The 15,890-nt window shown below is 46.1% G+C and overlaps 1 protein-coding gene across 4 annotated transcripts in view; it reads right to left on the bottom strand.

Annotated features, from left to right (window-relative positions):
- Positions 1–5,302: 5,302 nt before the first annotated feature.
- The window catches only part of exd3 (exonuclease 3'-5' domain containing 3), a 61,227-nt gene continuing 50,639 nt past the window's right edge, over positions 5,303–15,890 (bottom strand). For 2 of the 4 annotated variants that reach the window (XM_066713216.1, XM_066713217.1), the window contains exons 19-20: positions 10,268–10,334; positions 5,303–6,163 (exon numbers count right to left, since the gene is read on the bottom strand). In XM_066713216.1, coding sequence (XP_066569313.1) covers positions 5,841–6,163; positions 10,268–10,334 — 390 coding nt within the window. In that variant the 3' untranslated portion in view covers positions 5,303–5,840. Of the gene's footprint in view, positions 6,164–9,431; positions 9,500–10,267; positions 10,335–15,890 lie in introns of all 4 variants that reach the window. The other 2 variants (XM_066713218.1, XR_010819984.1) reach the window with 2 other exon arrangements.

Here is a 15,890-nt window from a genome sequence, read left to right as displayed (position 1 = left end):
TGAAGACACCACCAAACCAGGGGAGGCCGAGCAATAGCATATAGGTGGTGCAAAACTCACTTATTAAATTGATGCACAAAGCGATCCTGTAGCCAATACTTAATTAAGCGTCAGTCTGAACCAGCAGGAGGGTGGTTTACTGATAAAATCAACTTCGCCTCCTTACGTATCAGAAAAACAAAGAAATAATAATTAAAATAAACGTCTAGCGGCACACGCTTTGCACATATCTGTCAAGCAGCAAATGAGATGTACCGTGCTGAGAGAAACTCTTGTGAGAAAAAAATGTAATGACGAGATAAAGATCTGTACCTGGGTTCCAGATGAAACCCACAGTCTGCAGCAGGACACTGAGATACAGCAGATTGCAATGGGCCGCCAAATCTGTGGCAACCGTTAAAAGCAGGCTTGTACAGCAGAACAGGACTGGACGATCAATCAGAGGGGGGAATAAACAATTAACACATATGAATTGGAGTAAATGTTAAAAATAATAATTAGAAAGTGGCTGATTAGTGCAGGGCGACAGACGCAGCTGGGTGGATCTGCTACCAACACCCTAATGACCAAGAAGAGCTTTATATCGTCTACTTTCTCAGGTGTACAGTGTGATTTGATGACTGAACGATTTATAATAATATAAAAGTTTAGTTTGTTTTTGTTCAAATTATTGAGTCACTCAGCCGTTTCTATGATCTTTATCTTATTGTGGTTACTGGTTTGACTGCAGTGTGTTTTCCTGGTGTAAGTCTCAGCCAGGCCGTCATGGTCACGCAGAAACTCTTCTCAGTTCATTGTTCTGGTTAAATAGGATGCATCCATGTGTGTGTGTGTGTGTGTGTGTGTGTGTGTGTGTGTGTCTGTGTCTCTGTGTCTGTGTGTGAGTGAGTGTCTGTGTGTGTGAGTGTATGTCTCTGTGTGTGTCTGTGTGTGTGTGTGTGTCTGTGTGTGAGTGAGTGTCTGTGTGTGTGAGTGAGTGTCTCTGTGTGTGTCTGTGTGTGTGAGTGTATGTCTCTGTGTGTGTGTGTGTGTGAGTGTATGTCTGTGTGTGTGTCTGTGTGTGAGTGTCTGTGTGTGTGTGAGTGTATGTCTCTGTGTGTGAGTGTATGTCTCTCTGTGTGTGTGTGTCTGTGTGTGAGTGTATGTCTGTGTGTGTGTCTGTGTGTGTGAGTGAGTGTCTCTGTGTGTCTGTGTGTGAGTGTATGTCTGTGTGTGTGTCTGTGTGTGTGAGTGTATGTCTGTGTGTGTGTGTCTGTGTGTGTGAGTGTATGTCTGTGTGTGTGTGTGTGTCTGTGTGTGTGAGTGTATGTCTCTCTGTGTGTCTGTGTGTGTGTGTGTGTGTGTGTGTGAGTGTCTGTGTGTGTGAGTGTATGTCTGTGTGTGTGTGTGTGTGTGTGAGTGTATGTCTCTCTGTGTGTGTGTGTGTGTGAGTGTATGTCTCTGTGTGTGTGTGTGTGTGTGAGTGTATGTCTCTCTGTGTGTGTGTGTGTGTCTGTGTGTGAGTGAGTGTCTGTGTGTGTGTCTCTCTGTGTGTGTGTGTGTGTGTCTGTGTGTGAGTGTCTGTGTGTGTGAGTGTATGTCTCTCTGTGTGTCTGTGTGTGTGAGTGTATGTCTCTCTGTGTGTGTGTGTGTGTCTGTGTGTGAGTGAGTGTCTGTGTGTGTGAGTGTATGTCTCTGTGTGCGTCTGTGTGTGAGTGTATGTCTCTCTGTGTGTGTGTGTGTGTCTGTGTGTGAGTGAGTGTCTGTGTGTGTGAGTGTATGTCTCTGTGTGCGTCTGTGTGTGAGTGTATGTCTCTCTGTGTGTCTGTGTGTGTGTGAGTGTATGTCTGTGTGTGTGTGTGTCTGTGTGTGTGAGTGAGTGTCTGTGTGTGAGTGTATGTCTCTCTGTGTGTGTGTGTGTGTGTGAGTGTATGTCTGTGTGTGTGTGTGAGTGTCTGTGTGTGTGTGTCTGTGTGTGTGAGTGAGTGTCTGTGTGTGAGTGTATGTCTCTGTGTGTGTGTGTGTGTGTGTGTGTCTGTGTGTGAGTGAGTGTCTGTGTGTGTGAGTGTATGTCTCTGTGTGTGTCTGTGTGAGTGTATGTCTCTCTGTGTGTCTGTGTGTGTGTGAGTGTATGTCTGTGTGTGAGTGTCTGTGTGTGTGTGTCTGTGTGTGTGAGTGAGTGTCTGTGTGTGAGTGTATGTCTGTGTGTGTGTGTGTGTGTGTGTGAGTGTATGTCTGTGTGTGTGTGTGTGTGTGTGTGTGTGAGTGTATGTCTGTGTGTGTGTGTGTGTGTGTCTGTGTGTGTGAGTGTATGTCTGTGTGTGTGTGTGTGTGTGTGTGTGTGTGTGTGTGTGTGTGTGTGTGTGTGCGCGTGCGCGAGGCCGGGGCGCGTGGGGAGCCGATGCTGATGCTGATGCTGATGCTGGTGCTGGTGCTGATGCTGGTGCTGATGCTGGTGCTGATGCTGGTGCGTGCTGTCTTGCGTTGTTTTGATCCGAGAAGCTATACCAAAAAAAAAAAACAATAACAAAAAAAACGAAATAACGACTGAATACCATTTGCTCCGTTTGGTGCTTTATAAGCTCTCTCAGGCATAGGAAACCAAATGCAGCAAAAGTCCCGTCCCCCCGCCCCTTTCTGGTTTTGACACTTGCGGTTTGATTATTTGTTTTATTCTGTTTCAACTGATGCTATCTGGTGTAGAAATTCACACGGTGCATAAACTCACAGAGCTTCTGTGAAAACATTTTTTAAAGCACAAAATACATCCACACACACGTACACACAAACGCCGGAAGCCTTGCCTTTAAACTTAAGACTAATACTCCCGGATCAACACAGGGACGCGGTGAAGTGGTGCTGTTTCTGCACCAGTAATGGCCAACTGCAGCCACGCGTGTTGCGTTTCCCTGCTTTCATCACAACCCCGGGACAAAAACCCCACAGTGTGCACCCAATAGTGTCTCTGGACATCTGTGTTCCATCTTGATTAATAATTATGATTAAATTGACGTTAACACTGAAAGGCGACCAGGCACAATACACACACAGGGAACAGTAGAACTGCACACGGTGTGAATGTCATACAGAGAAAAACGCACACAAACCGCAGCAACAGCAGCCGTGGATTGCGAGCGCGCATATTAACCGAGCGCGATGCTCGGATCTGAATTTGCGCGCTTCACACTGCAGGCTAGCAAACCCGAAGACGCAGTTCACCTTCCTCGCAACTTGTCTGCCACTTTATATAAGAAGTTGCACAGCAAAACTTTGGCGATGGTCCCTTAGTGCCCGAGACCGCAGGAATGTTGTTTGGAAGCAGAATGCAGTCATTGTGCACGTTATGTCTCACTTCTAGTTGTTTCAGCAAGCGCTATCCTTGCGTTTTAACACTGCCATTAATAAACAGCACAAGGTATATTTGTATAGCTACAATGCAAAATGTTTTTATGAGCTGAAATAAGTTTTTGACCACCCCTATATATATAAATGTGAAGACTTTCGTCTACATGCTGTGTACAGTGGTTGAAACAGAAATATGAAAAGTTATGAGAAAGAAGAAGCCGAATCAGTGGCAAACATGCAGTAAACCACGTCATGCATTTATACGTAATTATTAACATTTCTGCGTCATTCGCATTTATCTGCACAGGTAGGTGAATGTGTTGCCCCCACATACAGCAGCTTATTACATTCAGTTTGCTCCTTGCGGGCATTGTGACGTAAGCTTCTACAAGTCTCATGACTCCCTTCTAACGTCCCTCTCAGCGGCGTTATCACCCGTTTCAAAGCGCTGCACCTGGAAGTTAGTGACAGGAAAAGCAACATGTGCAAGTTCCCCCGTGTGCAATGCAGCCTGTGGATGGGCCATAGATAGAGGAGGAGAAACACAGACACACATGTGGGTAAAAGGTCAAACAAGACCATGTTAAATGCAGAAGAATGCAGAGCAACGAAATACAGGATTCTGAGCATTGTGCATAGTCTCTTTCCGTTTTAGTCCTGCCCTTAATTTGCCATGTTACTGTCATCTCTCTCTCACACACACAAGCGGCAGACAGTGTGAAGAGAAGTGATTTGGCGCCCAATGCGCACAGACACTCACAGCGAAGCATGGGCTGGGGGCGGGGCGCTCCGTGTAACGGGAGTGACGTCACTACGTGGCGGGGCGGGGCTTCGACAGGCAATTCAGGACCACGTGTGCGGAGAGCGTGGGAAAGAGGCGAGCTTTTCTTCCCAGCGGAGAGCAGACAGAGCCGGAGAGGGGGATCAAATAACGTGGCTGCAGCGAAGAAAAAAGAAAAAATCTCAAGGCTGTTAGGCTGCAGAAGGGAAAAAAGGACAAGGTGCCGAGGTTATTTAAAGCAGCACACAAACACGCGAATTAAAAACAATATAGATAATGTGTATATATACACAGAGAGATATGCAGAACTATTAGACATTTTCTATAATTGTAGCCGCCAGCAAACGTTTAAAATGGTCCTGCTGAGGGCGGGAGGGGAAACGCGGCCCTGGCGATAAACAGGTTACATGTTTAAACAGTGTTGCGCCTTGCCCATTGCATGCACAGCGGCTCACTTCTGTATCGGATTGTACATTGAAATGTGTCCAACGCCCGAGTTTACGTGTCCATTATTGTTCTCCCTGACTCCTGTTTATTCAACAGAACAGATACCAAACCACCTTTCCCAGACCCACATCATTGTATGGCTATTTTAATTTAGGAATCATTATTTTACCAACTACGCCTCTATGTATCTCACAATATGAATTATCAGTTATAGAGCTGTCATGAGGTTTTTAACACTATTGTACACTGGCGGCTGGCGACCCACTTTGAAAGCAGTATAACTCATGTTTTTTTTACAAAACAAAAGCACATAATTATTAATTAAAATTAAAATGATAACTGATTTACCCTGCTATCGCCCAGAGCTCCCTCTCCTTCGCTACCCTAAATTGTACCCTAAATCTGTGAAGGCGCTCCCTGGCCCAACCTTCATGAACAATCCCACAATCCAGTTCCCCCATTAGACTCACAATTTAAAAACCTTGATAGAAATGTTCATGTTAGTTTCCTGCCTAAAGAAGCAAAGGGAGACATAGGGAGGCTCAGATGTGGCTCTATCATGGATCTCTGCTTTGGATTTGATCCACTACATACATTTGATACATCACTACCTTCACTCCCCCACTGGGCAAAACAACAACGGAACATCTTTCAACTCTAACACCCAAAATCTATCCTTACAATGATGATCATCATAACAATAAGAATAATCATACCTGGCAGTTAAAACAATAATAAACAGTTCATAAATCCATGAAACCAGTGTTTCAAAAAATTTATAGATTTACAGCTTAAAATATATAAAACATTTCAGTTACAGTATTGGTGAACTTTCTCCAGGGTAAAGCACTACAAGCATGTAAACAGAATTATGAAACAACCTTGTTTACATCGGATACAATAACCGAAAAAAGTCCTATTAGATTGTAATAAAGATAGTAATAATAATCAAAATATTAATTAAAAAATAAACGCAGATGAGGTCAGGTCTTGTCTCACTGTGCCCACGGCTGCTCCCCTTCTCCGCCTCCCTGATGCGCACGGCTGTGCCCACTGTGTCAGACCTGCCCACCGCTCTCAGAGTGAGTGACTGCAGAGTATCGGATGCAGTCCTTGCACAGTGGACAAAGGCATGCTGGGCTATGCCTCACCACTTGCTGCAGAATAATGTGCTGTAACTTTCTCTTTTCTGCGTCTATTCTGTTGGGGGGGGGGCAGGGACAGTGTGAGTGGATGTGTGGTGCTGCGTGGGTGAGCTTCAGTGAGTGGGTGTGGTGGGGTAGAGGGCTCATGGGTCCTCAACTTTCAGCACTTCCCGAAACTGCGTCACCACCCGCTCGAAGTGCGAGCCTTCCCAGAACACCTTTCCACAGCCAGTGCAGACGTAGAACAGCTCCACCTTGCACAGGAGGCCAGGAGGGATAGTGTGCAGCTGGAGAGACGCGCCGCTGGGGAAGGCCAGGGTCTGGGGGTCCATGTCAGATACTGGTGCCCAGCGACATTGTGGGCCATAGCCAGGGATGTGCTGGTGGCCATCTTCTCTCTCTCCCACTCCCACACCCTCCCTCTCTCCACCCTTCTCCGAGTTGCACTGCTGAGTGGGTATCAGACCTGTAAAGAGAAGACAGACATACATGCTCACTCACTGAAACGCACACCAAGCGCACCGCGTTGTCACCTAACCCAGGTGAGGACAGGAATGTGGACTGGCCCCAGGGAGGGAGGGAGGGAGGGGGGGGAAGGGAGAAAGAGAGGCAGAGAGGAAGGGAGAGAGATTGGGAGAGGGGGAAGGAGGTGGAAGAGCTGGGCCAGTCACTGCCTGACCGCCTTGCCTTTCTCAAGCACCCTGCAACACTACCCTGCCCTCCAGCACTATCGATCTATACCCCATCCCTCTCTCTCTGGCTCCGTCTGTCAAACCCTGTATGTTCCACTGCCCCCTGTGGCCCTCTGCACCCTTTCCTACACCTTCAAAACCGCCCCTCACTTCTCCGAAGTCACAGAATCCCAGCAGAGCACCTGATCTCATACCCACTGCGATACAAACAGGTCAGCTACAAATGCAGAGAGCACCCTACTCCAGGCTACAGCTCTTCTACAGAAAGACAGGAAGAGAAAGAAAAAATAAACCAAATCTCTACCTCTACTCCAGTAGTTAAACCCTCACTCCTTCTCAGACTTAACTGGGGAGCGTTCAGGTTACAATCTGTCCCTCTCTCTACCACCCTCACTCCCCGACACCTTTTTCCTATTCTCCTCTTCCTCTCCTTCTCAGCATGTGCCTCCTCCTCCTCTTTCTCTCTACTTCCACTCTCCATCTCTTTCATAATTCTTGACTCACCCTCTCTTTGCCTGCCTGCCTGCCCTCCCTCACCTCTCTCTCTTTGGAGAATTCTTTTCATGGTCTGTCAACATTCCTGTGGTAGGATTTTATTTATTTTTTAAGGTGTCTAACACAAGCCATAAGTCTTGCTGGCAAAGACCCTTGCTGACAGCCCCTCTTCATAACATGTTGTTTATTTAATTTTTTTAGGATCAACTAAGATGAATTTGCGGAATGAAAAAACGAAACAAAAAACAGAACATGATTTCAAATATTTCAGCCAACTCTCTCTTCCTCTCTGAGCTCTGTGAAATTAGTAATGTGAAGGTCTGGAGGACTGACTTTCAGTATGATATCTATCTTCAGAGGACACACACACACTTGCAACAAAGTTCACTGCTGTCCATTTGCAGGCCCATTTTGCAGTCTCATGCATATACTATGCATCCCTTGTTCCTCAATGACAGTCTCTGTGCTTTACCTCACTGCACTTGTCTGAACATTACTCTGCTTCTACCACAACCATGTGAATTAATGTTTTATTTGTGAGAAATGCGCACGCACATGTATGTACTCACATACTCATATTCAGATAGAGACTACCAATACACACGCATACAGGCACACACACACACACATACCATACACACTGCTGATCCCTGGACAAACACAGGACTGCTTATCTGTGTGGGAGAGAGAGTGATGGCCACAGAAAGACTGACAGGACTCTGGGATTCCCACAGTCATGTGATTTGGAGGAATGCAGTGTGTGAGAGAGAAAGACAGAGAGGGAGCAAGAGATAGGAACAGAGAGAGAGAGAGAGAGAGAGAGAGAGAGATACTGCTGTCTTAAAGGCTGCCACACTTACCCAACAGAGAGAGAGAAAGACAGAGATAACAGGCTGAGATCAGTGTCATTGTTCCCTCTGACTTTTTCACTACTCTTTCGTCTCACCAATTATGCTGGGGATCTATGCAGACACAGATATCATGTGTGTGCGTGTGTCAGAGCACTTAAGAACATAAAAACATAATTAAGTTTACAAATGAGAGGAGGCCATTCGACCCATTGTGCTCGTTTGGTGTCCATTAATAACTAAGTGATCCAAGGATCCTATCCAGTCTGATTTTAAATGTTTCCAAATTTTCAGGTTCAACCTGAAGCCCAATTTCCATTTGTGTCCCCGGGTCCGTGTGTCTCTGCTGATCTGGAAAAGCTCCTCTGGTTTGATGTGGTTGATGCCTTTCATTATGTTGAAGACTTGGATCAAGTCCCCACGTAGTCTCCTCTGTTCCAGGACTTCTCTCAGTAGGACTTTCCCTTCAGACCTGGAATAAGTCTGGTTGCTCTCCTCTGAACTGCCTCTAGAGCAGCGATATCTTTCTTGAAGTGTGGAGCCCAGAACTGTACACTTGTGGAAGCTGTTGCCCTCTCTCCAAACCATGGTGGCAGTTGATGATGTCGTTAGTTTTTGTGCTGGTGGGCTAATGCCTTATGCAAGATTACCCTGGGAAATTTACCACAGGACGTTTGCACTTTAATCACATTTTGACCAGGTTGTACTGAAGTTTTAAAGCAGTATTCTGTATTTTACAAAAATCCTGTGGTGCATTTACCAGGGTTAACAGAGGACGAATGATGACAAATTAAATCAGTGGTGTGGTGCTTTTCACTGCTGCGCTGGTATGGAGCATGCAGGAAGAGCTCTATCGGTGCAATAGGTGCTGCCCAGGGAGCGATGAGTATGACAGCAGTGCAGGCCCTCTGGCCCCCCTGGAGCAGGCCGCACCGCTCAGTCTGACCTGCATCCTCTGGGAAACAGACGGCAGCATTCCGCAGCGCCCCATTCTAGAGCTCTCCAGTGTTCTGAGAGGTGAAAGGTCAGGGCAGGCCAGTCAGTGGTCCGTGTCCAGGGTATATCCCCTCGGTAATGGGTGTGTGTTAGAAGCTGGGATTGTAACAGTAAACACAGGGACCTTTTTCTATCTCGTTTCCCCTTCTGTTTCATGTGGCATTGTGGCTTCTGCTGCACTAGCCAGATTGGGTTTCTCTCTCCCAGGCTGCAGTGGGGCAGCCAGACTTTCTCACGGGGTTGATGTGGGGTGGAGGGGCGACCCGAGTCAAGATATAGCCCAGACTCTTTCTTTCTCTCTCTCTCAGGGTCAGGCCTGTGAGAAAGTATTTGAGAAACAGGTGACAGAACCTTAACTAGAGACCTCGGATTAACCCTTTCGTTCCAGGATTAAGATTTTATTTATATATATATATATATATATATACATATACACACACACACACATATACACATATACATATACACACACATATATATATATATATATATATATATATATATTAATTTGCCTTTTCTGGTCTTTAAGTCTTAATGACTTTCTTTCTTTCCTTCCTGTCCTTTCCTTAAAACAGCATGTTGTGACTATTTAATCTTGACTGCAAGAATAAAGCCTAAGGAAAAAATAATCCCCCCCAAAAAATACAGTGGCTCCAGTTACTAATTTCCAGTTTCACCGTGTCTATGTATGGGGACCACAGACCTGTTGCTGTTGGGATGTGTACAGCAGTGTTAACCATCTTCTTTAACATCTCTGTGCCTGGTGTTCAACTGAGAGACACAGAGAGACACTGCTACAGTTTATAGTTTTTTCACAATGTTGAATATGTAGCAAAAAATACATTTTACAGTAAGCGTGATCAGAGAGAGAGAGGAAGAGGAGAAGATGAAGGGGAGGCAGTTTAAACACAGGAGAGCATTAGTGGGTGTGGCTCTTTAGAGGGGGCCACAGGGTCCAGAGTTGTAGCAGGCAAAGCAGCCAGGATTAAACTTTGAACTCAAGCCGGGAACTATGGGATATTTGTCAAGTGGAGCGTCGAGACTGAAATTAACAGATGTTAAGGGTCTGAATCCTTAGTGCCTCCCCCACCCCCATTCTTCACTGTTCCAACCAACACCTGTACCACTGAATCATCCAGCCGAACTAACCAATCCAGCCAGTTTGTGTCGTTCCATGCGTGCTTGTGAAATACTCCCCCACTGCCACTCCTGATCCCACAGCACACCTCCAAACACCACCCTGCGCTGCACTGGGATGGGGCAGCTACTCCTGTGTGCCTTCATTCATTGATCCATTTGTTCATTATTTCATTAATCTGTCACCCCCTGCAAAGTGTGTGTGTGTCTGTCAGGTGGAGTGCAATTGTGCGTGTGTGTGTGTGTACATGAGGTGTGGGGAGGTGATTTTGTGTGTGTGTAGTTGTGTGTGTATGTATAATGTGGGGAGGTGATTGTGTGTGTAGTGGGGAGGGGTGTGTGGTGTGGGAAGGCGATATTGTGTGTGTCTGTTTGTGTATGTGTAGCTGTGTACATACTCACCTCTCTCTCTCATCAGATGCTCCATGTCCTTCCTAGGCAGCTTCATGTACTGGTCCCCATTGCATGCCTGCAAGGATACAGAACAGAGATTGTGAGTGTGTGTGTGTGTGTGAGAGTGAGTTGACGTGCTGCATTCTTTTCAGCAATCCTGTGTTTTAAACTCAAAACGGGCACAGTGAAATATGAGTTATTTGAGGGAAGATGCTGTCTATCTCACGCTCTTTCACTGTCTTTCTCTCACCTGTGACCTCTCTCTTTTTCACCCTTCACCTCTCTCTGTCTGTCTCTAAACTTCTGTCTCTATCCCTATTTCTATCCCTGTCTCTCTCTCTCAGGGTCTAAGACTAGAGACCAGTTGGTAAGTTGTAAGTCTTGGGGCCTCATGAATCACAGACCGCAACAGAACAAGCGCGAAAACAAAGCTTCTCTGGCAGCGCCTAAAGCAGTTGGTTACTGGCGTCAGTCTTCAAACTGAAATAAACAAGAACTACTCAAAGCCCCACACAGCCCCTTGCCCAGCCACAGTGCAACCCCGGAGGACTGAAAGATGACATTCATTCTGACTAATTACCACCAATAATTGGTTCAATGAAGTAATCGTGTGGGCTCGGCGTGGCATGACATCTGGCTTTCGTTCCATCCGAGCTCTTAACTGCATAATTGGACTAATTATTTGCTTAACTGAAAGAGATTAACCCTTTGCCCAGGTCTTGGGCCACTGGCCGTTTAAAGGTACCTACATTAAACCCTGCCACTCTGTAGCACGCAGCCCGTCCAAGAGCAGTGCTGAGAAAGCATGGCTCAGACAGCTGGGCACATGGCATTTTATGGGTTAACCAGTTTAACAACCCAATTTCATGGGTTCCACAAATAGAAATAGGGGTTTAGAAGAGGGGGGAGGAAAAAAAAAACCTTTTTTTGAAGAAACAGTGAAAAAATGCACTGCTTTTTCCTCACTTTCCAGCGCTGCAAGAAAAGCAACATTTTTCAAAACGAGTCAAATGTGTCTGCTGGGAACGGAATGCTCAGGTCTTCATTTGTGCATATTTCACATGCTGATGTATGTACACACACACAGTCTCACACACTCTCTCACACTCACACACACACTCTCTCACAGGCATGCACTCACACACACACAATCACAGATGCACAGAATCAAACATGTTAACTCACATGCACACACACTAACTCACATGCATACTCACAATATCACACACACAGGCATGCCAATCTCAGACACACAAACTCACACTTTCACAATCAGAAAGACACAGTATCAGCACACACATATGCATACACTCACAAACTCACACAGATGTCAAGAATCAAGCATCCTCTCACATTTCCTATCCTTAATCAGGCATTCCTGCCATCTCCCAGCCTCTCACACGTGTAAAAGAAATGCACATCTCTTTAGTAATTTATTACATTTTAAATATTTGATGTATATTCTGTCTTCGTCTGTGGTTAAAGAAGGAGAGAAGAGAGAGGGGGGAGAGAGCGGAAATGGGTAGAGGTACAGATGTACAGAAGTAGAGAGTATAAGCAAGAGGGAGAGGAGAGCGGTGTAGAGAGAATGCACGAGAAGAGAGAGAGAGTGAGTTACAGAGGGAAGGAAGGAGGGGGGTAAAGGGACAGAGAGTGTTTTTAGGCCCTGCCTCTCCCATGGGAAAATCCTCAGTACCTCATAGGAGGTGGGGCTTAAGAAAAACTGACTGGTCACATGGGCAGGCAGATGGCCAATGAGGCGTGAGGAATTTGATTCAAATGGAGACTATGTCAGGTGTGAGTGCATTTGTGGGGTGGGGGGGGCAGCGTGGGAACCAGAGCCAGAGCAGGACAGAACACTGCCTTTCTTCCTCCCCCCCTCTCCTTTTCTTCAGATGATGACTTAATGAAAAAAAAAAAATAGTACCACTACCCCCCCCTATATAGACATAACCTGTATAACTGCATCTGCTGTCTACCACCCCCACCACCACACACCTACACAATATCTATGGACACACACTTTCTCTCACACACACACACACACGGGCGCACACACTCTCTCTCACTCACACCCACACCCACCTCTACAGTACTGGGACTTTCAGCTCTGTATTTATAATCTGCCTCCTCACAAGCCATCGCTTCTTTAAGTGGCTGTTCTTGACCTCACCTCTCCTCCTTCACCGCCCCCAGGCCCCCGCAGTGTTTTTACAGACCGATGGGGAAATCTCTCTCTTTATATTGTTGTATTTGCTTCCTGGGTCTTTTGGAAAGGTAAAATATTAACAAGCACAAAATGCCTGTATTTTTACTTCTGAACAAATTAATAAATATTCCAGGGGGAATTAAAAATCTAGTCCTGTACATATGGAGTGTGTTTGACACAGGTGTCCAATTGGAACAAACATTCAGTTTGCTCAACAACAAACTATTTTCTCAAACAGAGGTGCTGTCAATCATTATCGCAGTCACATGTACCAATCTCGCAACACATGAATACTGGATCACTGTTAAAAACATAAAACCATAGTGCCCCCAGTGCCTTCTCAAAGCCAGGTTCATACTTCAGAACACCTACACATTAACCAGACGTAACTGGAGGGGCCATTGTCGCCCCCAATCAGGAGCAGCTCTTGGAAGCGTCCGGATAGGAGTCTTATCAGGGGACAAGGGTCAATAGAGAGCATTGAGCGTTCTGCAACACTTCTGAGCCATGGGGAACGGCAATAAATAGGTAAGCGCCAACAAACAGCACTGTGGACTTACAGTGGGAGGAACTGCACTGCACTTTTCAAGTGTATTTAAAGTTCAAATGAATAGAGAAAAACCTCTCTACTTGTTCCACTATACCTCTGCATTGCCCCCCCCCTTCCTCTACCTCATTTTCCTGTCTCTCTCTGCTTGAGTTTCCTCCCTCTCTCTCTCTGTACCTCAGTTTCCTCCCCGTCTCTCTCCCCGTTTCCTCTCCATGTCAGTGACTTAAATAAAGGCACCAACTCACAACACAAATTCGTTGCAGGCAAACAGAGAAAAGAACAAAAATAAAACGAAAAAGAAGGTGGAAAAAACATTTAATACTAATAGTGTGGTGAGAGCAGGCAGTTAGATTGAGCGGTGTCATGTACCGTCACACTATGTGTTTCGGGTGGACGAGAACGAGAGCGAGAGAGAGAGAGAGAAAGGGAGGAATCTGACACAGCTCTAGTGAGACATGCTACGTGTGGCCTGTGTGGTACTTCATCCACTCTCAAATTAAGCACTTATTGACACCAGCAAGTGAACCGGCATCCAATCTGATCCACAGGTTGAAATAAAGAAAGATCATAAAAATAATTATCATCATCATCATCATAAAAATGTAGTTGAAAGTGGAATGGAACAAAAGAACGACCGAAACTCACTACATACAGGGCAGGGTGGCCATGACTGCTGACCCCCCATTCGGCACACACTGCTGCACTGAACCTGCAGTTGGGGGACTCGCTGGCCCTTTGCCTCCAGTCATTTCCTATCAGGCTTTCATCAGCCTCGACCTCGGCTCACACAGAGAGCGGAGGTGGCGCCGGGCCAAACCAGAGCAGGCTGAATGTTCTCACGGAGGCACACCTTACTTGAGAGCTCCCAGCCCTGTTTGCCTGCCCCCCCCACCTCGGCCTGCAGCACTCCCACAGCACAGCCTGGCTCCCACAGGCGAGAGTGCAAAGTCTGCACCAGGTTTGTGTGCATGTGTATCTGCACCTACACACCGCACATGCAGATGTACGGGGGCAGCTGGAAGCAGCTGCGAAACCCTTCGTACTTGAAGCAAAGCCTACATCCGGGAGCAGCGTATACTCAGAACACCGTATACATACACATACACATTTCTCTCAATTTTCAATTCAATTTTAAAAAAGCTTATTGGGATGACTATGTTTCACCAGCTTCAACAGTCCAGTGCTCAGGAGCCAGGCAACAGAGAAAAGGGTAAATAGAATAATTATACAAAAACAAATAGTCTTACAGATATTAAAAGATATGTACATAACATGCATTAAGATATGAATTGTTGCAACTCTCAGTCTCTTTCTCCCTCTCACGCACACACACACACCCTCACTCACAATCCCCCTCACACCCAGCAGTTGGGAGGATTCTTTGCGTTGTTGTCATTGTTGCTGATCTGCAGCCTGGGACAGAGCCTGTGTTGTGTAATGGCAGGATAGTATGACCTGTGTGTATCTCACTGCTCTCTTGCCTCCTGGCTGCTGTGTTTTGTCTGTCTGTCTGTGTGTGTGTGTGTGTGCGTGCGTGCGTGCGTGCGTGCGTGCGTGCGTGCGTGCGTGCGTGCACCGTGTATCTGTGCATCTGTCTGCATGTCTGTGCATTTGAATGTGCATGTGCGGTCTGGGTATGTGCGTCCATCTGCGTGCATACATGTGTCTGCATGTGTATGTCTGCATATGTCTGAAGATCTGTGTATGAGTGAAGTGAATCACTGTGTGCATGTCTGTGTCTGAGAGAGGCAGGCCTGGGTTAACCCTCTCTGTTCACAAGCTCCCACTCAACAGCTGTCACTGGACCTAGGGGTCAGAGGTCAAACAGTGTGGCCCTGGGCTGACCTGGGTGCCGAAATCAAGCTGACCCCTAACAGCGCCCCCCTGACACTGTCCCACCAGCCCCATTAACAATACCGCCATTGTTTGCACTGTGCTCCCTCTCTCAGTACAGGTGTCTCACTACACTAACTGTTGTTTTAAACAATTGTAAGCACTAGGCTCTCTCTCTGCTCCCTGTTTCCCACCCCCACCCACCCCAAAACACACACAGACACACAAGAGCGAATGTCCCAGGCACTCATTTAGCAGAACAAATCTCACTTGCCCTTGACTTTGGAACCAGTCAGGAGGGGAGAATTTATTGTCTGAATTCCTTGTGTGGACAGAGCTTATTCCAAAGATTTTAATAATAATAATCATCATCATAATTAAATACACAGTACTATGTAAAAGTTTTAGGCAGGTGTGAAAAATGCTGTAAAGTAGGAATGCTTTCAAAAATAGACATGCTAATAGATTATATTTATCAATTAACTATATGCAAAGTGAGTGAACAGAAGAAAAATCTACATCAAATCAATATTTGGTGTGACCACCCTTTGCCTTCAAAACAGCATCAATTCTTCTAGGTACACTTGAACAAAGTCAGGGATTTTGTAGGCATATATTCAGGTGTATGATTAAACAATTATACCAAACAGGTGCCAATGTTCATCAATTCAATATGTAGGTTGAAAAACAATCATTAACTGAAACAGAAAGAAAGGAATAAAACTGGGTGAGGAACAGCCAAACTCAGATAACAAGGTGAGGTTGCTGAAGACAGTTTACTGTCAAAAGTCAAACACCATGGCAAGACTGAGCACAGCAACAAGACACAAGGTAGTTATACTACATCAGCAAGGTCTCTCCCAGGCAGAAATTTCAAGGCAGACAGGGGTTTCCAGATGTGCTTTCCAAGCTCTTTTGAAGAAGCACAAAGAAACGGGCAACATTGAGGACCGCAGATGCAGTGGTCGGCCAAGGAAACTTACTGCAGCAGATGAAAGACGCATCATGCTTACTTCCCTTCACAATCGGAAGACTTCCAG

This window comes from Amia ocellicauda, chromosome 9 (assembly GCF_036373705.1).
Source record: "Amia ocellicauda isolate fAmiCal2 chromosome 9, fAmiCal2.hap1, whole genome shotgun sequence".
In the NCBI taxonomy this organism is placed as follows: domain Eukaryota; kingdom Metazoa; phylum Chordata; class Actinopteri; order Amiiformes; family Amiidae; genus Amia; species Amia ocellicauda.
The sequence above is the reverse complement of the archived record's forward strand: the minus strand, read 5'-3'. Positions and strand labels throughout refer to the sequence as shown.